Raw genomic sequence first — 26,029 nt, 5'->3', positions numbered from 1 at the left:
TGTAAAACGTTCTAGACTGCAGCCGCACTAGCTCCCTTTTTTTTAACCTTTATCTAGTGCTGTCTTGACACGAATGATCGCATGAATCTGGCTACCTAGATAATGGAAGGAAGGAAGCGGGCCCCCAAAGAACAGAGCCTGAGGCACTCACCCTGATTTGCCATTTACTGGAGATTATATTACTGGTCATATTATTTAGTAAATAGTGCTGTTGATGGGTTGGGGGTTTTTTTGTTTGTTTTTAATGTAATTTACCTGATTTTTTCTCTTTAGATTAACATTTGGGGAGACAATTTATGATGCCTGTTTCACTTTTGGAGTAATGTGGACAGAAGTTCTCAAATTTGCATATTACATCAACTGGAACCAGTGGCATTATCTTAATGTTTATTTAAATCAGAACTTGTACAAGAAAAACAATGGGAGTCTGGTTAAATAAAGATGACTATGTCAGAGACTTGAAAAGGGTCATGCTCTTTTTTCTAGTAATGTATATGGCCATTTTAGTGGGTACAGATCAGGATTTTTACAGTTTACTTGGAGTATCCAAAACTGCAAGCAGTAGAGAAATAAGACAAGCTTTCAAGAAATTGGCATTGAAGCTACATCCTGATAAAAACCCGGTAGGTAAAAATTTCTTTTTAACCATCTGATTAATGTGTTTTAAATTAGTGCTCAGAATTCTTAAGAGCAATCACTACTAGTCAAAAATCATAATTCAAATCTGTACTAAAAACAGAGGAAGCTAAATATTCTAAATTTAGAGGAGTTAAAGGAATGTCAGTATCAAAATGCAGTTCTCTCGATTTGAAAACTAATTTCCAGCAGTTCTGTTACAGATGTTAATCATAAAGCAGAAGTAGTTTTCTTTGTAAAGCAGGTTAAAATCAAGTATTTTAGAACAGTAAGAAAAAGTATTTGCTTAGAACATATAGATGGTATGTCTTGCTAAAAACAGCAGCAATAGCTATTAATAGCATGCTTCCACTTTTTTCTCCTATGTACAAATCTAAAACCAGAGTCAGAAAGTATTACAAAGTAAAACTTGGCAGCCAAGTCCAGTTAATGCCAATCATAAATATTTGGTTATGTATTCCATAATATAATCTTTCAAAACTTTTAATTCTTAAGATATTTTTATAATTTATCTCATTTTGTCTTTTTCTTAATGAGATTTGATAATCATCAAGAAGAAAGATTTAACTATAATTTTCTAGATAAAGTTTTTATTGTTAACTTCAGTAACTATTTTTAAAATTATTTTTACTTATTTTTATTTTTGGCCACACCACTCTGCTTGCAGGATCTTCCCTGACCAGGGATTGAACCCAGGCCACCACAATGAAAGGAATCCTAACTGCTAGGCCACCGGGGAAGTCCCTAGATAGAATTTTAAGTAGGATTATTTTATTTCCATCACATAAAGCCAAGCAATAGAATTGGTACTGCTCTAAAACTCTTGTTAATTGGTAATCTTTTCCTGAGATCAACATTCTGTTGTGTATAGGATTTTCATTTTTTCAAATTTTTCTTTAAATTTTCAAATGTCATTACCTGAAAATTTAAAGTGGAGCTGGTGTAATAATAATAGAAATAAATAAACAATAAATGTCATGTGCATAAGTCATCGAGAAACCACACCGCATGCCCCACCCCACCCGTTGAAAATTTATCTTCCTTGGGAAGGGTCCCAGGTGCCAGAATGGTTGGGGCTTGCTGATTTAAATGAAAGCATTCTTCGAAAAGCAGTTCTATGAGAAACACTGACAAATGAAACGTATCAGTCCAGTTTTGAGTTATTATTCTGGTATTAGTTCTTATGTCATTATATGATAGATTGTGTTACATACTTTTTTTTAGATTTTGCCTCAAATAGGTAACCTAAAATTTTCTTTGTGATTGTTTTAGAGGTCACACATAATATTTACAATATTGTTTCCAAGGGTTCATTAGTCTGTTTTTTCTGTTGCATCTATTAGAGGTCATAATTTTATGACCACCTCTGATCAGCCTCTTGAGGCATTAATTCTCATTTCTCTGTTACTTTTCTTAATTTTTTGTAGTTTTTTAAAAATACTTTTTTTACTTTTTAATTTCAATGTGTGATGCCCATTTCATATTAAACTACTCCTCATCTTGGTATCTACTCTTCAAAGAATTCTCAGAATTAAATCAGTTGATTGTGTATCTGAAACAAATATTATATCTAATGTTTTTAATAGAATAACCCAAATGCACATAGTGATTTTTTGAAAGTAAATAGAGCATATGAAGTACTCAAAGATGAAGATCTGCGGAAAAAATACGACAAATATGGAGAAAAGGGACTTGCAGATAATCAAGGAGGCCAGTATGAAAGCTGGAATTACTACCGTTATGATTTTGGTAAGATGATAGATATTCCTTATGAAGTTATTTTTTATTCAAGTAAATTAGAAATTAATTTTGTTTCACCAGTTAGCTTATTTATGTAATTAATGTGCATCCCCTAGACCCTCTTTTTAATGCAACATGGGAGTGGAATTCAAGAGGAAAGTCAAGTAGTATGTAGATCCATGAGTAAATATGGAGGTGTTTTGGTCATAATCTTGTTAAATACTTAAAACGATTGCATTTAATTTTTAAAAATATTTGTATTAGAAGTTAACTATTGAAGCCTTCTAGTATTTTTAGAGCAGCATATTTTCCAGGAAAGATTGAAGTTTCCTTTAATAGTGGTCACGTCAGTAGAAATACCATCCTTCTTGGTGATGAATGATGGCTTGAGGTGTGACAGGAATGAGAGGGCAAGAGCAGGGAGAGTGAACAAGTAAAAGGGATGGAGGGCGGGGAAAGGAAACGCAGGTGCCAAGCGAAGAGGGAGCGTTCTGATACCCAGTGGTCATTTATTAGCCTCAAATGCAGGCTGAGAACTCAAGTATGCTTTTATCTTAGACTCAATAAAATATTTTCAGTTTACATCTGCAGTATTTATTTCTTGAAACTGATTTTTCAATATAATATTTTCAGGTATATTCCCTATCGTTTGATAGTCTATAACAAGTGTTACAAGTCAGTATTTCATAGGCTACGTCAGTATTTCACAGGCTAAGTCTGGCCTGCCACCTGGTTTTGTGAAGTTTTATTGGAATGCAGTTTTGCTCATCTATGTACATATTATTTTTCACACTTCAGGGCAGAGTTGCATAGTTGTGACAAATCATATGTCTCAGAAAATCAAATACTAACCTCTGTATATATCTGTCACTTAATATTTATTCATTGATATCTTACATAGTAATGAGAAACTTACATTGGTGTTATTATAATAAATTTTATATTTAAGTTTGCTTCTACCTCTGCAAATACTCTAATTATATAAGACATTTAGTGATACAAAACATTTTTAAATGATAGCACATTAAAAAGAAAAACATGCAGTCTGAAGGTGAATGAGATCTGAAAGTAATATACTATTCCAATTTCCTGGTTTGGATATTGTACTAAAATTACATGGTATGTCACCATTAGGGGAAGCTGGGTAAATGGGAGTCCGAACTATTTTTACAACTTAATAAAAGTCTATAATTATTTTCAAATAAAAGCTTCTTCAAAAAAACATAATAAAACTTTTCTGTGGAGATGAACTTGTGTGACTGTTAGGAGCCACATCCGCAACACAGGCACCTGTGACATATCAGGAAATGTCTTTTGATCACTCTTTAATAAATGTATCACCGCTGTTACTATTTACTCTTTGCTTTACTCCTAGAAAAGTAGAATAGATTCTTAGTGTTGCATATTCTTCAACTTGAGATTTAGAATAATCTTGATTTTTGATGATTGAAAGAAAATGACATTTTTAATGTGCTTATTTATATGATGAAGTTTTAATTTCATAATTTTATTTACTTCTAAAATTAGGTATTTATGATGATGATCCTGAAATCATAACATTGGATAGAAGAGAATTTGGTAAGTTTGTGCATTTATGATTTTCCAAAACTAGTTTAAGACCAGTCTCTTTAACTAAAATTCCCTCAAAGACAAATGTATTTAGAATTTAGAAGTTTTTCTAATTTTAGCAAGGTAAATGGTATATGCTGCTGCTAAGTCGCGTCGGTCGTGTCTGACTCTGTGCGACCCCATAGACGGCAGCCCACCAGGCTCCCCCGTCCCTGGGATTCTCCAGGCAAGAACACTGGAGTGGGTTGCCATTTCCTTCTCCAATGCAGGAAAGTGAAAAGTGAAAGTGAAGTCGCTCAGTCCTGTCCGACTCTTCATGACCCCATGGACTGTAGCCTACCAGGCTCCTCCATCCATGGGATTTTCCAGGCAAGAGTACTGGAGTGGGTTGCCATTGCCTTCTCCAAAATGGTATATATTGTATTTTAAATAATGTTTTATAATCATCATCGAGATTTTAACATAGTTTCTTTTATTGTAGATTTTAGCATATCATCAACTTTCCTTCTATTATGTTAATGAATGTTTCGAACATTCCTGTGTATTAGCTACTATTATTCCTCTTATTTGGCAGCTGAAACCATAGAAGTGCTAGCAACATCCTCAACATTCTATACTTGTGTTTGTGTATAATTGACATATTTGAGTAATGAACCAGTATCTATTCTATTTTTCTATATTTTTTCACATCATTAAAAAAAACTTGCAGAAATACTTCTGGTTTTGTGTTTCAGAGTTTTAAATAAGTATGTGGTCATTTTTGCAAGTAGATTTACTTTAATCTGTGATTTGTGTGAAAATGGATATAAAAATATACTTCTGTACTTTGCAGTGTACTTTAGAAAACGTTCAGTATTCTTAATACTTTCAAACTAGTACACTTTTAGTAAAATATTCTACTTTAAAACTATATTTTACCTGAAATCATATTTCAATTTTATTTTGCTTTGTTACAGTTTCATTTAATTAACTAAAATGACTTACTAGGTGCAAAATGTATATGTAATTTCTCATTTTAATAATGTGTTAAAACCAGTGGGTTTTGTACAGTTCCTTCTAAGCAAAGGTTGCATCATATTCGTATTTTCTACAACATAGTGAGTTCAGGTCTACGAGATAGCTATTCAGTACATTATTTTGTTTAAAGTCTTGTAGTGAATACCTGAATAAGTTCTAAGGAACATTAAATAATATCTTCTCTATAAAAAAAAATGAAAGAAAATTTTATTTGTATTATTGGTAGACAGAATTGATACTCATATCACATGCTGGCAGAATCATAACTTACTGGCAGGTAGTTGTATGAACCTATTGCTTTTTATGTCGTTATTGTCTCATCTGCTAGTCTATCAGTAAGTATTTTGTCCTATGGGACAGAAAATTTGGAATTAGAGATAGAGGAACCGAACAAAACCTGCAAGCTGATTAAATCATGAATTTACCCAGAATGAAAGACTTTCCTGATGGCTGTATCGTACATGGGTTCAGACTTTTTCAGATTAGTCATTACAGAGAAAAGGTTAAGAACTGCTAATAGTTCATGTAGAACTCCAAATAGTAGTTAAAAATAGATTACAGTCACAAAATCTTAGAGACAGTTATTCAGAAATAATTAAATGACTTCGACAGGTTCAGTGCAAAGTGGCCAATATTCCATTTGAACTCAAATACTACCCTGTGTGTGACTAGACTAAGACAGGGTGATCCCAGAGTTTCAGTTGAAGAAGCCAAGGGAGGAGGAAAAGGATGGATAGTCCTTATCAGTTTGTGCTTATGTAAATATCACATTAGCCTACTTGGTGTGGGTCTCTTCCTATTAACAGTAGTTTCTATTGGTTTGGTTTACCTAATTTATCTTTTGTGTAACTAATAATTATGAGGTTATTTTTAAGGTATTTTGTGTTCGTTTGCTCCAGAGAGAAATTCCGTTTTCTTTTGACTAAAGTCACTAACAACCTTAGATCAGTTTTTTCCAGGGATTGAAATGATTGGAAAGCTGAGCTTTGGACTTATACAAGACTAGTCTCTTTTCAGTTCACCTTTATATATAGAACCCTCTCTACGTGTGCCCTGAACTTCATTCTTCTGTCTCTTGTCTCATGAATCTATTGAAAGCTGCATAGTTTCTTGCCTGTCAAGACGTGGCAAACATTAACCCCCTGATTTCTACCTCCTCCTGTTCCTAGGGGTCCCGTAATTCTTCAACTGCATTGGTAACTCTGATGCTTTCAACAGAAGTCTTCTGTATTTTGTCCAATTCTGCAATTGTGGTGGGAGAGTTAATCCAAATTACCTCAGTTCAGTTCAGTTGCTCAGTCGTGTCTGACTCTTTGCGACCCCATGGACTGCAGCACACCAGGCCTCCCTGTCCACCAACTCCTGGGGTTTACTCAAACTCATGTCCATTGAGTTGGTAATGCCATCCAACCATCTCATCCTCTGTTGTCCCCTTCTCCCACCTTCTATCTTTCCCAGCCTCAGGGTCTTTTCAAAAGAGTCAGTTCTTCACATCAGGTGGCCAAAGTATTGGAGTTTCAGCTTCAGTCCTTTCAATGAATATCAGGACTGATTTCCTTTAGGATGGACTGGTTTGATCTCCTTGCAGTCCAAGGGACTCGCAAGAGTCTTCTCCAAGACCACAGTTCAAAAGCATCAATTCTTCGAATTACATAGTTCACTTTTATCAGGAGTAGAATTCAACTGTAATACAGAAAAGAAAATGTGATTAATACACTTGACTTTGAAGTTCTTATCCTTCCCATTAAACGTGATTTGTATTATCTTTTTATAAGTCACAGAAACGTTACTAAAAACAAGTTCTAGACAGTATCTGCAAAAACAGAGAATATCCTGCACTTAACACCAGTTATTTGGGGTAGTTACCCACACAATACATGCATTCTTTTGAAGACAAACTCAAGAAATGAAAGAGGAACTCAAAGCACTTGAGCTTTTTTTTTAAACATTTTTCTGGGGCTAACAGAAGCTGTTAGCTATAATTGTATAAATGTTAACAAACATTAGCTGTATAGTTTAGAAATTGAAAATCACATTTTGAAATATACTTCTTCTTTTCTGGGTCACTGAGTTGTACAAAAACATCTCATTGCGCTTTGATAATAGAATTTTACAGATATTGTCAACAATAGTGGGAACTGGGCAAATTAGAAGTACTCTATGAAAACAAAGTACCAAGGTGGAAAACAATTTTCTTGTAATGAGAACTCTCAGGATTTCTTTTAACAACTTTTATATGTAATATACAGCATTGTTGATTATATTGTACATTACATCCCTAGTAGTTATTTGTCTTATAACTCAAAGTTTGTTTCTTTGGATCACCTTCATCCAGTTACCCCTTTCCCCCACCTCTGCCTCTGCTAACCACAAATCTGATCTCTTTTTCTGTGAGGTTGTTTTTGAAGTATAATGACCTACAACACTATATTAGCTCTGGTTACACAGCACAGAGATTTGTCATTTCTATGCATTTCAAAATGATTGCTATGGTAAGTCTAATTACAATATGTCACCATACACAGAAACTGTATAGTTACTGAGGATACTCCTCACACTACATAGCAGTCTGTATATGTGTGTATGATTATTTTAATTTTCTGATCTCATAGGTTCAAACTCATTATAACAACCCTGCATTTTACTCCTCCCACCATGACATTCACAGATTTTAACATCATATTTTACATATTTTTGTATGTTTCTTAATTACTTATTGTGGATATAGATGATTTTTCTATTTTGTCTTTTAACCTTCCTACTAGCTTTATACATGACAGATTTACTACCTTTATTGTATATTTGGCTTTAACAGTGAGATTCTTTCCTTCTGTAATTTTCATGTTTGTAGTTGTAGCCTTTTCTTTTTTCACTTAGATAAATCCCCTGTGGCTGACTCATGTTAGTATATCACAGAGGCCAACACCATATTGTAAAGCAATTATCCTCCAATAAAAGAAAAGTTAAAAAAAATAATAAAATTTAAAAAAAAGAAGTCCCATATTTCTTGGAAATGTGGTTTCATGGTGATGAACTCCTAGCTTTTGCTTCTCTCTAAAACTTTCAATCTGTCCTTCAAATCTTAATGACAGCCTTGCTGGGTATTCTTAGCTGTAGGTTTTCCTTCTCATCACTTTAAAGATGTTCAAAGAACTTAGGAGAAGATTGAATGAACAGAGTGAGAAGTTAGAAGTTTTTGAATAAAGAGTTAGAAAACATAAAGAGCAACTAAACAGAGGTGAGGAATGCAATAACTTAAGTAAAAAATACACTGAAAGAGGTCAACAAGTAGATTATATGATACAGAGGAAGACAGTGGAAACCACTGAAACTGAACAGGAAAATGAACACAGAATAGAAATGAGGACAGTGTAAGAAACCCCTGGGATGTCATCGTCCATATTGACACTTGCATTATAGAGATCCCAGAAGAATGGGGCCGAGAACATGTACGATTTTACCTCTGTTCCTACCAGTTGGTGGTCCAAGGCAGCATGGCAGTTATTTTGACAACCTAGATAGAGTGGTTTATTCATCAGACTTTATAAACTTTGCCAAAGAACAGCCAATAAAATCCTAATGTACACACTTTGCCTATAATTTTTCCCACAGATCCATGTGTCTTGGCATTGAAATGTAGGTGAACATTACTGCACACACTACTAATTAAACTGAATCAGTTATATGTATTTCGAATAGTGTGCGTGTTTTGATGTCTTAGTATGATTTATTATGACTTTTGGATTTTTTCTTTTAAAATTGCTGATTTTAGTGTGGAATTATATAGAAACTCTTTAGCCAAAAGCAAATTGTCTTAAACTTTTTGTCTTGAATGTTAGAGCACATCCTTACAATCATAAAATTTTTAAATGAATGGATTTTGTTTGTATCAGGTCCTTTATAGGTTAGATTATAACATGTAATGTAATTGTGGAGTAGATGTTATGTAGTGTTTGGTCTATTATTTTAGCAAATATATATTCATGTTTTGAATTGTTAAAAGCCTTGATCTAATACTTCAGATAACGCAGTTTTCCAAGGAAAATGTCTTATTAAGAGCAAAAAGTGAAAGTGAAGGTAGCTGAGTCATGTCTGACTCTTTGCAACCCCGTGGACTATACAGTCCCTGGAATTCTCCAGGCCAGAATACTGGAGTGGGTAGCCTTTCACTTCTCCAGGGCATCTTCCCAACCCAGGGATTGAACCCAGCTCTCCTGCATTGCAGGCTGATTGTTTATCAGCTGAGTCACAAGGGAAGCCCCTATTAAGAGCAAAGGTTAGATTTAATCTCCACAGTCCTTACTGTCATGTAAGTCCCTTAACACATTCTTTTGTAATTGGAGTAGCTGTCAGAATTTGACTGTATGCTTAACCGGTGCTGCAGATCGAACAGCCTTAAACCCCAGTCTCTGTGGTCCTTTCTCCATTTCTGTCATCCACACAACCTCTCATGTGCAGTTTGACTGTTGCTTCCTTAGGTTGCTTCCTTTATTTTTACAGCTTCTTGGTGACATAGATCATGCAGTTCAAGACTACATCTTATTGAAGTAGAGCTTGGAAGAGGTTTCTTGTTGTTTTTTTGTTTAAAGGTGGTGTTTGACAGTTGAAATAGTATGTTTTCTTCTTTTAAAAATGTATAGAAAAAGATAAAGGCAATTTGAGAGATATGACTCATTTTTTTCATTTTGATCTCAAGGAAAATTGTGAACTAAAACATGTACAAACCTTTAGTAAATAATTACAAGTTGTTTGGTTTATGTATTTTTAGATGCTGCTGTTAATTCTGGAGAACTGTGGTTTGTGAACTTTTACTCCCCAGGGTGTTCACACTGCCATGATTTAGCTCCCACAGTAAGTATTTTTTACATCCTGATTATTAAAATTTTACTATTTACAGTGTATCTATTATTTGAGTGTTTTTAAAAATATGTTAGGATTTAACAATCAGAAATAGCTATCATATTTTTTCACATGTTTATGGTTTTATTTCATGAATATATTCTCCTTTAAGGAAGTATAGTTTGAAGAATGTTCAAGGAAACGTAAATTATTTTATCAGAGAACTACTTTTTTTTCCCTCATAGTGGAGAGACTTTGCAAAAGAAGTAGATGGATTGCTTCGAATTGGAGCAGTTAACTGTGGCGATGATAGAATGCTTTGCCGAATGAAAGGAGTCAACAGTTATCCCAGCCTTTTCATTTTTAGGTCTGGAATGGTAAGATATAAAATTGGCTTTTTTTTTTTTATTTGATGGAACATTATAACAAGAGGAATACTAGAGAAAACACAATATGTGAACTTGTAGACTCTTTTGGTTTTTCTTATTTTAGGTGCTAACTATGCTCTAGTCATAATAAACATTTTTGATTATACTGTAAATACTTTTAGATGCCATTACTTTAACAAAAGGAAATGTTTGCCAATTTCAGTTTCCATCTTAAGGAATATAATGATAACCAATATGCATGTTGTACTTTATAATTTACAAAGTATTTTACAGGTGTTTTCTCTCATTGAATATAAAGTTCTAATTTCCCTTTCTTTCCCCAGTGTTAAGTGATAAATCTGAAACTAAAACAATTATAAATAATATTATTCACATATCTGATAGGGAATCTGTGCAATCAAGATTCTTAGCATGTCATTTAGAAAAACACTTTACCATTGAAAGACATATCTTACTTATTCAGAATAATGGAGAATCAAGGTATTTGTTTGAGTCTTAAAAAGTAAAAGATGTTTCTCTTTTTATAAATGAAAATATAGGCTGCAGTGAAATACCATGGTGACAGATCAAAGGAAAGTTTAATGAATTTCGCCATGCAGCATGTTAGAAGCACAGTGACAGAATTATGGACAGGTAATTTTGTCTTCATAATTTGCTTAATTTTCAAGGATACTTTGAATTGGTATTTCAGATTTTTCAGTAGTAATATCAGTGTTCTGATCATATTATCTTTTCCATGCTTCTTAGAAAGGAATTATGTCATTTGTTCTGAACTCTGCTAAATAATAGGCCTTTCATAAATTTAACTTATACAGAAATGAAAACAAGTTTGATGTAGGATATGGATATGAGATGGGGCTAGGTGAAAAGGCAACTTTGAAAGTGCAACTGAATATTTAGTAAAACAAGTGTTTTATTGATTTCGTAAGTATACTATATCAGGTGTAAATTTATGCCTATTCAATTTAATTTTGAAGTTTAAGAACTCTTCTAATCTCAGGCATTTAATTCATCAAGTGGCTTTAGAGGAGTTATGTAATTACTTTGTACTACCCATGAAATGATAGTATTCACTTCTAAAGTGAAAGTGAAGTTGCTCAGTTGTGTCCGACTCTTTGCGACCCCATGGACTGTAGCCTACCAGGCTCCTCCGTCCATGGGATTTTCCAGGCAAGAATACTGGAGTGGGTTGCCATTTCCTCTCCAGGGATCTTCCCGACCCAGGGATCGAACCCAGGTCTCCCACATTGTAGGCAGACGCTTTACCATCTGAGCCACCAGGGAAGCCCTAAAGGGATGCTCATATCATTCAATGAACCCAGTTATGTCTCCAAAGCTGTTAAGTACTAGGGCTGTAGCCATAAACTGTATAATCTTTGCCTTCTGGGACCCCATTATTAAACCATTAAAATACAGAGTAGTGACTACTATGATAGAGGTAAGCTTAGGGAAGCATGAAGGATATGAAGGAATTCAGGTGGGGAAAGGAGGAAGGGTTAGGAAATTCTTCCTGAATGAAATCAGATCCAATCTGTCTTGAAAATGAAGAGGAATCCTTAAAAGGTCACCGTATTTGGAAGCTGGCAATATTTCATGAATCTGACAAAAGATGGGTAAAGAGTAGAGTGGTTTGGGGAAGGAATGACCAACTGAATGGGTAGACAAAGCTCAGATCACAAGGGGCCTAACTTGCCAATTTGAGTTTCTTTCTTAATAATGAATTTAGATTTTATATGATTGGGAAAAAAAAAAGTCAGGGTAGGAATTTGACATGCTCAAGAGGATTTTTAGGAATCCTGAAAACTACTCGAGTAGATTGGAAATGGGTGAGATTAGATAGGAAATCCCATTTAGAAAATGGTTTCCATTGTGGAGTAGTAAGTGATCAGAAATTTTCTTTATTTTCTTTTAAGGAAATTTTGTTAACTCCATACAAACTGCATTTGCTGCTGGTATTGGCTGGCTGATCACTTTTTGTTCCGAAGGAAGCGGTAATATTATTTGTTGTTTTGTTATGATGAAGAGACCATGACATTTGATTTTTAGGTGACAGTCTTTTTTTTTCCCATAGCTTTATTGAGATATAATTGACATAGAACATTGTGTAACTTTAAGGTGTACAATTTGTTGATCTGAAACACTTACATGTTAGAAGATGATGACCACCATAGTACTAGCTAACACCTCTATCTTGTCACATAATTACCACTTCCTTCTTGTCATGAGAACATTTAGGATCTGCTCTTTGAACAAGTTTCAAGGATTTAATACAGTATTATTAGATATAATCACTATATGCTGTATATTAGGTCCTCAGAAGCTACTAGTCTTATAATCCGAAGTATGTACTCTTAGACTAGGTGAAAATCTTAAGTATGCTACTATAATTGATTATTGTCTATTTTCAGAGTACAATTTATACTTTTTAATTTAATGTTACAATTTTTATTTAATGAATATCTTTATTATTTTACACATACGGCTGTATAATTATTAATTGCTTTTTTTAAGTTGAAGTATGTATTTACAATATTGTGTTGGTTTCAGGTGTACAGCATTCAGTTTGCTTTTTTGTGGGATACCTTCCATTATAGGTTATTACAAGATATTGGGTAAAATTCCCTGTAGTTATACAGTAAATCCTTCATATCAGTTTTATGTGTAATAGTTTGTATCTGTTCATCCCACATCCCAAATTTGTCCCTTCCCTCGTCTCTCTCCCTTCTGGTGACTGTTAGTTTGTTTTCTATGTCCAAGTTTGGTTCTGTTTTGTATATAGATTGATTTGTATTATTTTTTAGATTTCACATATAAATATCATATATTTGTCTGACTTCACAAAGTATAATATTCTCTAGGTCCATTCATGTTTCTGCAGATGGCACCATTTCATTCTTTTTATGGCCAAGTACTACTCCTTGTATCCATACCACATCTTCTTAAGCTAGTTGTCTGTTAATGGACGCTTGGTTTATTTCCGTATCTTGGCTATTGTAAATAGTTCTGCTTGAACACACAGGTGCATATATCTTTTCAAATTAAGAGTTTTTGTCATTTCTGGATATACTCAAGAGTGGAATTGCTGGATTATACAGTAGATCTATTTTTAGTTTTTTTGAGGAACTGCCATACTATTTTCCATTGTGGCAGTACCAGTTTATATTCCCACCAACAATTTGGTGAGGTTCCTTTTCTCCACACTTTCCAGCATTTATTTGTAAACTTTTTGATAATAGTCATACTTACTGGTGTCAGATGAACCTCCTTGTGGTTTTGATTTGCATTTCTGTAATAAGTAGCCATGTTGAGCATCTTTTCATGTGCTGGATATCTGTGTATATGTCTTCTTTGGAGAAATGTTTGTTTAGGTCTTACGCCTTTTTTCTTTTTTTTGGCTGCACGACACAGCATGTGGGATCTTAGTTCCCCAGCCAGGGATCAGACTCGTGACCCCTGCATTGTAAGTGTGGATTCTTAACCTCTAGACAGTCAAGGAAGTCCCTGCCAATTCTTTGATTGGGTCGTTTGTTTTTTCATTATTTCTGTCATGTGAGCTATTTAGTATTTTAGTTATTAACCCCTTTCGGTCACATCATTTGCAGATATTTTCTCCTGTTTCTTAAGTTGTCTTTTCATTTTACTGATGACTTCTTTGCTGTGCATACTTAGAAAACCAAGCTTGTAGGTTTGGTTAGGTCCCAGTTCTTTACTTCTGCTTGTTTATTGTGTTTGCCCTGGGAGACTGATCTAAGAAAATACTGCTATAATTTATGTCTGAGAATGTTTTGCCTGTGTTTTCTTCTAAGAGTTTTATGATGTCATGTCTTATATTTAGGTCTTTAAAGCTTTTTTTTTAATTGAAGTATAGTTGTTTTACAGTGTTGTGTTAACTACTGCCGTAATTAAGTGATTGAGTATACATGTGTATGCATCCTTTTTCTCTGTTCCTTTCCATTATGGTTTATCATAGGATACTGAATACAGTGCTCTGTGCTGTACAATAGCACCTTGCTGTTCATTCATTCTGGGTAACCCCAACCTCCTACTCTGTCCCTCTTCCCAAACTCTCTCCTCCTTGGCAGCCACCAGTATGCTCTCTATATCCGTGACCCTATTGCATAGATAGATTCATTTGTGTCATATTTTAGATTTCACATAAAAGCCATATCGTACGCTGTCTTCCTCTTTCTTCTGAGTGACTTCACTTGGTATGATGATCTCTGTTTGCATCCATGTTACTGCACATGGCATTATGTTGTTCTTTTTTATGGCTGAATGGTGTTCCATTGTGTATACATTCCACATCTTTATCCGTTCATCTGCTAATGGATGTTTCGGTTGATTCCATGTCTTGGCTGTTGTAAATAGTGCTGCTCTGAACATAGGGCTGCACGCATCTTTTGGGATTGGAGTTTTGTCTGGATATATGCCTAGGGATGGTATTACTGGTCATATGGTAATACTAGTTTTCGTTTTTTGAGGAAGCTCCATAATGTTCTCTATAATGGCAGTCCCAACTGACATTCCACCAGTAATGTCAGAGGTCCCCTTTAATCCACTCCCTTTCCAGCATTTGCTATTTGTAGACTTTTTAATGATGGTCATTCTGACTGGAAGTGGTACCTCACTGCAGTTATCATTTCCATTTCTCTAATAGTTAACAATATTGAGCATCTTTTCATGTGTCTATTGGCCATTGGTATTTCTTCTTTGAAGAAATGTGTATTTTATGTCTTCTGGTCGTTTCTTGATTGGGTTGACTTTTTGCTGTTGGGTTTTATGAACTATTTGTACATTTTGGAAATTAAGCCCTGGTTGGCTGCGCTGTTTGCGAATTTTTTCTCCCATTCTGTAGGTTGTCTTTTTGTTTTGTTTGTGGTTTCTTTAGCTGTGCAAAAGCTTTTAAGTTTCATTAGGTCCCATTTGTTTACTTTTGTTTTTTTTCTTACTGTCTCGGGAGACTGACCTAAGAAAACATTGGTATGATTTATGTCAGTGAATGTTTTGCCTGTGATTTCTTCTAGGAGTTTTATGGTGTTACATCTTCTATTTAAGTCTTGAAGCTGTTTTGTTTATTTCCGTATATGGTGACAGGGTGTGTTCCAGCTTCATTGATTTACCTATGGCTCTCCAGCATTTCCAACACCACTTGAGGAAGAGATCGTCTTTTCCCCATTGTATATTCTTGCCTCCTTTGTTGAAAGTTAATTGACCGTAGGTGTGTGAGTTTCTTTCTGGGCTCTCTATTCTGTCCCATTGATCCATATATCTGTTTTTGTACCAATACCACACTCTTGATTACTGTAGCTTTGTAGCATTGTCTGAAGTTTGGTAGGATGATGCCTCCTGCTTTATTTTTCTTTAGGATTGGTCTGAACAATTCCTTGTCTGATTGCTGTGGCTAGGACCTCCAATACTTGAATAGAAGCGATGAGAGTGCGCATGCTCATCTTGTTCCCGAATTTAGAGGGAAGGCTTTCAGTTTTTCACTGTTGAGTATTATGTTTTTGCCTGTGGCTTTGTTGTAAATGACCTTTATTTTGTTGTAATGTGTTCCCTTTACATACACTTTTATGAAAGTTTTTATCATGAATGGCTGTTGAATTTTGTGAAATGATTTTTCTGCATCTATTGAGATGATCATGTGATCATATGGTTTTTGTCTTTTTTGTTAATATCACATTGATTGCTTTGCATATGTGAAAACATTCTTGTGACTCTGAAATGAATCCAACTTGATCATGGTATATGATGCTTTTTCAGTGTTGTTGGATTCAGTTTGCTAATCTTTTGTTGAGGATTTTTGCGCCTATATTCAGCAAAAATTAGTTCAGTTTAGTTCAGTTACTCAGTTGTGTCCAACTCTTTGCAACCCCATGAACCACAGCACGCCAGGCCTCCCTGTCCATCACCCGTTCCCGGAGTTTACCCAGACTCATGTCCATTGAGTCGGTGATGCCATCCAACCATCTCATCTTCTGTCATCCCCTTCTCCTCCTGCCCTCAATCTTTCCCAGCATCAGGGTCTTTTCAAAAGAGTCAGCTCTTCGCATCAGGTAGCCAAAGTGTTGGAGTTTCAGCTTCAACATCAGTACTTCCAAAGAAAACCCAGGACTGATCTCCTTTGGGATGGATTGGTTGGATCTTCTTGCAGTCCAAGGGACTCTCAAGAGTCTTCTCCAACACCACAGTTCAGAAGCATCAATTCTTTGGCGCTCAGCTTTCTTTATAGCCCAACTCTCACATCCATTAATGACTACTGGAAAAACCACAGCTTTGACTAGACAGACCTTTGTTGGCAAAGTAATGTCTCTGGTTTTTAATATACTATCTAGGTTGGTCATAGCTTTTCTTCCAAGGAGCAAGCATCTTTTTTCGTGGCTTCAGTCACCATCTGCAGTGATTTTGGAGCACTGTTGCAGTTGTTTCCCCATCTGTTTGCCATGAAGTGATGGGGCTGGATGCCATGATCTTAGTTTTCTCAATGTTGAGTTTTAAGCCAGCTTTTTCACTCTCCTCTTTCGCTTTTATCAAGAAGGCTCTTCAGTTCCTCTTTGCTTTCTGCCATAAGGGTGAAGAGAGAGTGAAGAAGCTATTTAAGATTGTACTGTATTTTAAGAATTTGCCATGTGTGTTAATCAGATAGGTCCATTACATTTTATTACCCCAAATTATGAGATTCCTTGGTTCAAAGGGGCTGTTTGTTGATAGGAGGAGCTATTTTAGAATAAGATCTTAAAGAGGTGCTTGAGAAGGAATGCCTTCTTTTTTCCTTGCCTAGAAATCCTGAGACACTAAGGGGAGAGAAGAGTAGAGGGAGGAAAGGGAAGGGAAGGGAAGGGAGGGAGAAGAGGTCAGGAGGAGGGAGAAGAATGAGACATTGACCTCTGTGTCTACCTAGTGATAAAAGTCTCAGTATTTACCAGCACAGCCCAGTTAATTGCCTTAGAATCAACATCATGGTTTGCAGCAAATGAAAGTATAGATTTAATACTTAATAGCTGAAATTTCCTCATAAGTTTCTTTTCCCTCCCCAGATTGTTTGACCTCACAGACACGTCTCAGGTTAAGTGGTATGTTGGTAAGCATCAATTATTTTGCAAAACTGTATCACCATGTTAAGAAACACATTTAAAAACTGATTCCAGGTATTTTCTTTGCTGGTTTCTTGAACATTTAACTCCCTTGTTTGTAATCTTCCTTGTTTTCTGATCAATATATTCATAGTTATAAGTAGTTATAAGCGTCTTTCTGATTGGCTGTGTTCAGTATATTTTAACATGTAGTGCTTTCATTCACTCCTAAATATTCCATAATTATGAGTTCCTCTTTAACCAGAGAGTTAGTGTTTTTGTCATTTCCAAACCTTAATTTTTTGTTGTTTTGTTATTTTACTTACTTAGCTCTCATCATTATGGTCAGGGAGTACAGTCTTGTGTGTTGATACTTTAACACTATTAAAACTGTCCTTGTGTGTTGGGAGTTTGCTAAGATTTTGTTTGTTTTGCAAAGATTGTTAGTGTTCTATGTATGCTTTAAAATGTTTCCTATGTGAGGTATAATTTTTATATCTATTTGATCAAATTTATTAATCATATTATTCAAATCTGCATCATTTTTTGTGTTCTTTTTAAAAGTTTAATTTTTATGGTAGTGCAGTTGTATTTTTGCGAACTGTAAATCCTTTTTAACTTTTTTTTTCAACTTACAATATTATTTTTTCTTTTCATTTTAGGATGGTCTTGTTAATGTGGGATGGGTGGACTGTGCCACCCAGGACAACCTTTGTAAAAGTTTGGATATTACAACAAGTACGACTGCCTATTTTCCTCCTGGAGCCACTTTAAATAACAAAGAGAAAAGCGGTATTTTGGTATGAATCCCTTTAATTTCTTTACATATAAATACATAACACATGTATTCAAATATATCATTTTGTAAACAATGAGCAAAAAAAAAAAAAATGAACCAGTTTATATCATCCAATTATGGAACGCTTAATTTATTTAGAACAAATACTTAATATTTGGGATTCTGTTTAATACTTCAGTTTAAAAAGTTAAACTGTAAGGATTATTTTTAAACTGCACTTTTAACAATCCCAAAGGTAAGGAATACATTCTTGGGTTAAATGAATATTTATTGGTTTCCATTTATTTCTATATTTTCTAATGTTAAAATATAGATTATTGGTAGGTTTAGCTGGAATCTGGTATCTGGTTTTTTTAAAGCCTCCTGTTTGACTCTGATATAAACTTAGTTTGATGATCTACTAGTCTGGTTCACCTTCCTAATTTTATAAATGAAGAAGCTGAGGTTCAAGTAGCTGTCAAGGAGCTGAAACAAATACTGGGATATCAGACAGGTCTCTAGAGAACCCACCCACAAAAAAAGATTCTAATATAAGACAAACTACCTGTAGTTTTCTGTTTTTCTTTTTCTTTTTTTGATATTGACATAGATTACATGTATTCATTATAGAAATTCATATTTGATATATAAATGTGTAAAGAAAGATGTGAAATTCATTAAAACTAAATCACCCAGAGGCAAGCACCATCAAGTCTTGGTACATGCCCTTCCAGCTCTCTGCTTATATGTGTGTGAAATTACGACTTCATGCAGGCAACTCACCAGTTTTGCCTTTGGCCCAGGCCTCTGCCCTCCACTATAGACGTGGTTATTCTCCAGCCTGTTCAGTGTCTCCCCTGGGATATTAATTAATTTTTCAAATTTAGATGTCTGTAACTATATTCCTGATATTTCCCCATACATCTGTTCTCCCTAGTTTTTTCCCCATCTCAGTTAATGAAAGCTTCATCTTTTATGATTAAGGCCAAATACCTTAGAGTCATTCTTGATCCCTCTTTTTCTCATACCTTACAACCTATACCCTATTCATCAGGAAAATAGTTGGATCTCTTTAAAATCTTTCATAATCCACCTCATTGTACTTATCACCTTATATATTTATTCTTTCCTTATTTTTCTCTTGCAGTAAATTTTAAGTTTGAATTTTTCACTGACATATCCTAAGGGCCTAGAAGAGTATCTGGCACATAAGTACTACATATAGTGCCAGAATCCTGGAGTGGGTAGCCTTTCCATTCTCCCGGGGATCTTCCCAATCCAGGGATCGAACCCAGGTCTCCCACGTTGCAGGCGGATTCTTTACCAGCTGAGCCACAAGGGAAGCCCATTTAGTGCCTGCTTAAGTGCTTTATACTGTGTGTGTATGTGTGTGTGTCCCTGAATAGTAGTATATACAATAATTCCTGTGAATGTGTGCATCAACAATCCTAGAAACTAATTCATTGACTAAATGTAACAATGAGTTTAACCAGTCCTCTCTGGATAGATACTGAAATTTCTACTTTTTCATGATTACAAGCAGTGTTATAATGTACTGTCTTGCTCACCTTTGTGCAATTCTTCCATTATCTATTTAGAATGAGATGGCTGTAGCAATTGCAAAGTCAATTCATGTTGCCAGATTTCCCAGAAAACCTGGGTTTATTTTACACTGTGCCATTAGCTCATGAGGATTACCTGTACTCTGGTTAACACTAAACATAGGCTCTTGCCTTCAGTACAACAATCTCATTTTTCAGTGAGATCTTGGGACTTTTTGGTTAAAACAGCAAGCTCAGAAATGATCTCAGGAAACATAAGTAAGTGATATTAGAAGTGTGATAACACAGGGTGATGAATTAAAGTCCTTGTCCCTCCTGAAAGCATACAAGTTTTTAAAAAATGTAAAACACTATGCTAGCTAAATACGTTTGGCAGGTGAAATTTAGAGGCTGCACAATACCCTTGTAAATAAAACTACCAAATTTTACTCTAAAACAGGTTTGTAATGAAGTTCTAGTGAATTTATAAATTACATAAAATTTTTGATGAATGTGAGTAAAGTGAATGAGCTTTATAGTACTGAAACAGGAAAGTTATCTGTTTTGACCTTTTAAGCCCTTTGGTAATAAATTATTTCATATATTTTTGAGAGTATGCTACAGATATTTTTTTTAAGCAGAAAAACTGAGTTTTCTATTCTTACAGACACTGTTTCTATCCATTTGATTGTGTTCACATGTTGAACATAATTAAACTGAATACAGTAATAGTTTCTACAGGTTTTTAATAGAGTTTTGTCTTTGAGGTAATATTTGAATTGTCAAGAAAATAGTTTAAAGATAGACAGTAAACTGATCAACCCCTGTATACATTTTCTTGGTGTAACTGTTGCTACACTTATGGTAATAGCAGCTGCTTCCATGAGAATTAGACTGGCAAAGAGAGTTCCATGAAAAAAATATGCTGAGGATAAAATATGGACAGAAATAGACAGTTGTTAGAATTGAGATGTGTCTATTTCAGTTGTTTGTGTTTTAAATAAGAGACCTAGATCTAAAGTGTATTTAATTTTAAAATACATATTTTACATATATACATTTTACCCTGCAAAACTCCTCAGTGGTTTGGTTCAGGGACTTTATTTCTAAAAACCTCTATAATAAACAAGGTCCATTCCAGTTTTCCTGTAAGTTTTTCTTAATTCCTTCCATTCAGTTCAGTTCAGTTGTCGCCAGTCATGTCTGAATCTTTGCGACCCCATGAACCGCAGCACACCAGGCCTCCCTGTCCATCACCAGCTCCTGGAATCCACCCAAACTCCTGTCCATTGAGTTGATGATGCCATCCAGCCATCTCGTCCTCTGTTGTCCCCTTCTCCTCCTGCCCTCAATCTTTTCCAACATAAGGGTCTTTTCTAATGAGTCAGCTCTTTGTATCAGGTGGCCAAGTATTAGAGTTTCAGCTTCAACATCAGTCCTTCCAAACACCCAGGACTGATCTCCTTTGGGATGGATTGGTTGGATCTCCTTGCAGTCCAGGGAACTCTCTAGTCTTCTCCAGTACCACAGTTCAAAAGCATCAATTCTTCTGTGCTCAGCTTTCTTTATAGTCCAACTCTCACATCCATACATGACTACTGGAAAAACCATAGCTTTGACTAGACGGATCTTTGTTGGCAAAGTAATGTCTCTGCTTTTTAATATGCTGTCTAGGTTGGTCATAACTTTTCTTCCAAGGAGTAAGTGTCTTTTAATTTCATGGCTACAGTCACCATCTGCAGTGATTTCAGAGCCCCCCCAAAAAAGTGAGCCACTGTTTCCCCATCTATTTGCCATGAAGTGATGGGACTGGATGCCTTGATGGTAGTTTTCTGAATGTTGAGCTTTAAGCCAACTTTTTCACTCTCCTCTTTCACTTTTAGTTCTTCCGCACTTTCTGCCATTGTTAATTGGGATATGAAGCATCTTGCTGCTACTGCTGCTACTTACTTGCTTCAGTCATGTCCAACTCTGTGCAACCTTATAGACTGTAGCCTGCCAGGCTCCTCTGTCCATGGAATTCTCCAGGCAAGAGTACTGGAGTGGGTTGCTTTGCCCTCCTCCAGGGGATCTTCCCAACCCAGGGATCGAACCCTGGTCTTCTGCATTGCAGGCAGATTCTTTAACACTCAGCCACCAGGGAAGCCCATAAAGCATCTTATTAGATCGTCAAATATTCTATTGTTTTAACAATTTTTAGAAAATTATTAAATTTCTAACAATGTTTAGAAAATTCTAAAGCACTGGCATTCTGTAAAACATGGTTAGCATTAAAATTAGATTGAATATGATACAGCTTTTCCCGCCAGTGAGCCAGAGGTCACTCAAGGTTATTTTGAGGACCATCATAGAATACCCAGCACAGTTAACAGAAAATTCCAGGTAAGAAAACACCTAATAATGAAATTTATTTTGCATCACTATTTTTAAAGAACAACCCAGTTATATAACTCTTTAATAATTGCCAAAATATGATACACTGTCTTTTTTTGAAAAGGAAAACATTTAGGATAAATAGCTTGAAAACTGTATTACTTCTTTGGTTTTTTTCTTAAAAAGTTCTTTCTCTGAAAACTGAAAAACTAAGACACTGAAATACTCAAATGTTGATTTAAAAAATAACAATATGATTCTCTTATTTTAGTTTCTTAATTCATTGGATGCTAAAGAAATTTATTTGGAAATAATGCATAATCTTCCAGATTTTGAACTCCTTTCAGCAAATTCACTACAGGTAATTTTTTTTTAAATAATAAATAGTAACAAATATTGATACATTTTATCAGTTGATTCCAGGTTAAACTCTAATGCCAGGTTTGCTGGGATTGCAACTTGAGAGTGGATCTATAGCTTTGTGTAACTAGTCCTGAAGGCAAGTTCAGGAGGAGCACCAGAAAAGACAAGATGCTGATCGCAAAGCAGCTTTGAATCTGTGCGGGGGCTCTGTGTTCCTCCCTACAGAACAGTTTGTGTTGTTCACTGAGAATTACAGAGCAGCTTCAGAAGCATTCAGTTTGTAGTAGAATCAATTAGTTTCTTCTACTTATTGATCCCAGAGTTTTATAAGTCTATATCCCTTTGAAACTTTATGTTAAATCTGAAAGCAATCTGGCTTCCCCACCTTTCATCTTTTTAGCTCTGTGTCATTAAAACTGTGTTTTTCTTAGCACAGTCATCTACCTTAAGATTTTATGATTTAGTGGCTCTTTTCTTTCTGTAATACTGTATAATTGGTTTATATAGCATTATTCCAAATAAACTACAAAATAAGAATATGACTGGGTCTGAATTTTAGACAGTATTTTGAAGTAATGGGTAGGATAGTTAAAATTAAGTCAAAGAAAGAAAGACTGGCACTCTTAGGATTTTGCATCTCTGATGCTTCTTTCCCTTTATCATTTTCTTTTTTAATCACTTTTAAGGATCGTTTAGCTCATCATCGGTGGCTCTTATTTTTTCAATTTGGACAAAATGAAAATTCAAATGATCCTGAGTTGAAGAAACTAAAAACTCTACTTAAAAATGAACATATTCAAGTAAGAAAAATTTATTCTGCCTACCCTTCTGCTTTTGTGCTGTCTTAATTTAGTACATAAAGTTATGTTTTAAATAACATTAAAGATGTTTAGTTGAATTCTAAATTTAGAAACCCCTAAATGCTTTTGTTCTTCTATTTTGTTTTTTTCTACTGAAAATTAAAATGATATCTGAAAAAGTTAAACCTTCATTACTCTTGAGCAGTTGGTATGTGATAAATCTATATGATACAGTTTTTCTGGAATGCAGAAAACTATAGCTTTTTTAAAGTACTTGTTTCTTTATATTAGTAATTCATGTTCATTAATTTTAATTATGATATTATAAATAAGTACAAAAATGAGTTAGAGATTTCTAAAAATTATATATATTTTCACCACTGTTAAGAATTTACTGTTAAAACTGTTGAGGCTTTTTAAACGTGGGTATGTGTTGGCACATATGTATACATGCGCACCTCTGTGCATATTGTACACATGTAAATTTATGTGTATGCTTTTATTCTCTTCTGTAAAATTTTCCATTTAGTGATTAAAACTTTTCTGCATACCAGTGTAGTATATATTGATACGTATATTTTTGTGTATGTATATGTATCAGCATCCAAAGACTAAGCAGCCTCTCCCTGTATGGCTACACTATGGTTGTTTAACTTATTCTCTCTTACTGGTAACTTTAAGTTGTTTCCATTTTTATATCAAAAAAGATACACTGGAAAAATGCACTATGAGGAATTTTTTGAACCAAGGTTATATTTTCTTAAAAGTTTTTTATCCTCATTATCAGAGCCTTCCTTCTTACTGACAGCTTGAGAGTGAGTCATTTCCTCTCTACACCAGAGCCAGCCCTGGTATTACCATTCTTTATAATCAGCACTGTTTGGATAGGCCAAAATTGATATGTTAATACTACTAATTTTTATTTATTTGCTTTCTACTTTATTTTCTATGTATGTCTCTGCCCCATTTTCTTTCTCCTGATGGGATGTTTATCTTTTATTTCTTAATAGGAATCCTCTATCTTAAATGCTGCAAATATTTTTTCTTGGTTTATCATCTGCCTGCTGGGTTTGTTCCCACAGTGTATGAAATCTCTCTGCTTCTGCGGTCTTAAAACGTTCTTTCTCTCCCCCTTGTCAAGATAATATAAATATCCTCTAAGTTTTTAGAAGGTTGGGCTTCATAAACAACTTAATATTTTCTTGGTAATTTCCACTCAGGTTTTTGAGATCTCCAAGAGACATTATTTATACTAAATGTAGTTTCAGTGTTAAATGTAAATTAATGATTCCTGTTTCTTATTTTCGTGGTCCATTAACTTGTTTAGAAGCTGTGTTGTTTTTATAGAAATTTCATTTTCGGATTATCCTTATGAATATTTAATTGAATGAATAAGATTCTATTTTCAACATATTGAACTTCTCTTTCCTTTAGATTGGCAAGTTTGACTGTTCCTCTGCACCAGACGTCTGTAGTAACTTCTATGTTTTTCAGCCATGTCTAGCAGTATTTAAAGGACAGGGAACCAAAGAATTTGAAATTCATCATGGTAAGAAGGGGAAAAAATGGTTAAAAAATTTCTTCATTTTTTAATTTTACTTTTTACCTTGTTTTATATGGACATGATTATTATAAAATAACTTTGCTTTCATTTATTAGTAAACGTTTCTTAAAGGGAAAGATATTTTGAATTATATATAGTTATTTTATCTTCTTTATTCTTTTTAAAATAAATCCCTTTCTTCTACCTAATATTTTGATCAGTGTTTCAGTACAAACTCTAGTGACTTGTCAGGCTAGTAATAAAGAATTTAAGGGTCTTGCTGGTTGACAAAAATAAGCAACACCTATTGTTTCCATTTCAGTGTACCTAATGTAGCATCTCAACCATTATGGGCAATTTCTAGATAGTCTATTAGATGTTTTTCCAACACTTGATAACCAAACATCTCCGTTAACTGCTTTGTTAGTTTTCTTGAATTTAGAATTTGTATTTCTGCATTTCAGCTTGTTCAGGACGGTAGCCCTGCATCATGTAGGTACAGTTCCAGTTCCTGAAGTTTGGTATACATCATTGTCTCTGTCCTGAAAAAGGTCAAGTGTAGCAAAAGATAGACACAAACTACCAACATTAACAGTTAGTAAATAACAGATATTGATACTATGCCTGTAGGGTGACAAGCATTCTTATAGGTGTTAGGAATGCAAAATTGTAAGATATGAACTCTGCTCTCAGGAAGTTTAAAATATCATCTAGTGTGGGGGCTGCTGAGAAAAGGGAGATTTTTAGGAAAATATGAAGGACATTGTAATAGTCATTATAAATTATGAGATCAAATAAAGAGACTTTGCATCAGGAGGTGATATTTGAATTAAGGTGACATTTGAACACTCAGTTTCCCCAGGCAAATACAAGAAAACAAGTGAAGTCCCCTAGACTGAAGGAACTATGTGAGCAAAGACGACAAGATCAATTTAACAGTAACTACTGTTTATTCAGTGTTTTTTATAAATGAGATGTTTTCCTAAAGGTATTTGCATATTGTGCATATCCATTTATATCTTCACAGCAAGGCAGAAAACAGGCTCAGAAGGATAAAATAACTGGTGCAGGTAGATGTTGTGTCCAAATATGTCTGACTCCGAAGCCTAGATGTATAGCTGCACTAAACTATGCAAACCATATCATCTAGTGCGGGGGGTGGTGAGAAAAGGGAGATTTTTAGGAAAATATGAAGGACATTGTAATAGTCATTATAAATTATGAGATCAAATAAAGAGACTTTGCATCAGGAGGTGATATTTGAATTAAGGTGACATTTGAACACTCAGTTTCCCCAGGCAGTACTTTTATCCTCGTAAAAGTGCTGGCAATGACCTAAGGTTTCATAGTGTTCTGTTCTTTTCCGCC

At 34.7% G+C, this 26,029-nt stretch overlaps 1 protein-coding gene across 2 annotated transcripts in view; it reads left to right on the top strand.

The window, feature by feature from the left end:
• The window catches only part of DNAJC10 (DnaJ (Hsp40) homolog, subfamily C, member 10), a 49,484-nt gene that overhangs the window by 1,811 nt on the left and 21,644 nt on the right, over nucleotides 1-26,029 (top strand). For both annotated transcript variants that reach the window (XM_010833840.1, XM_010833839.1), the window contains exons 3-14: nucleotides 274-623; nucleotides 2,223-2,385; nucleotides 3,904-3,954; nucleotides 9,731-9,813; nucleotides 10,047-10,178; nucleotides 10,730-10,823; nucleotides 12,104-12,181; nucleotides 17,228-17,271; nucleotides 17,926-18,063; nucleotides 22,227-22,316; nucleotides 23,005-23,118; nucleotides 24,553-24,667. In XM_010833840.1, the coding sequence (XP_010832142.1) occupies nucleotides 420-623; nucleotides 2,223-2,385; nucleotides 3,904-3,954; nucleotides 9,731-9,813; nucleotides 10,047-10,178; nucleotides 10,730-10,823; nucleotides 12,104-12,181; nucleotides 17,228-17,271; nucleotides 17,926-18,063; nucleotides 22,227-22,316; nucleotides 23,005-23,118; nucleotides 24,553-24,667 (1,306 nt within the window). In that variant the 5' untranslated portion in view covers nucleotides 274-419. The remainder of the gene's footprint in view (nucleotides 1-273; nucleotides 624-2,222; nucleotides 2,386-3,903; nucleotides 3,955-9,730; nucleotides 9,814-10,046; nucleotides 10,179-10,729; nucleotides 10,824-12,103; nucleotides 12,182-17,227; nucleotides 17,272-17,925; nucleotides 18,064-22,226; nucleotides 22,317-23,004; nucleotides 23,119-24,552; nucleotides 24,668-26,029) is intronic.

This window comes from Bison bison, unplaced genomic scaffold, assembly GCF_000754665.1.
Source record: "Bison bison bison isolate TAMUID 2011002044 unplaced genomic scaffold, Bison_UMD1.0 scf7180017863946, whole genome shotgun sequence".
In the NCBI taxonomy this organism is placed as follows: Eukaryota; Metazoa; Chordata; class Mammalia; order Artiodactyla; family Bovidae; genus Bison; species Bison bison.
The sequence above is the reverse complement of the archived record's forward strand: the minus strand, read 5'-3'. Positions and strand labels throughout refer to the sequence as shown.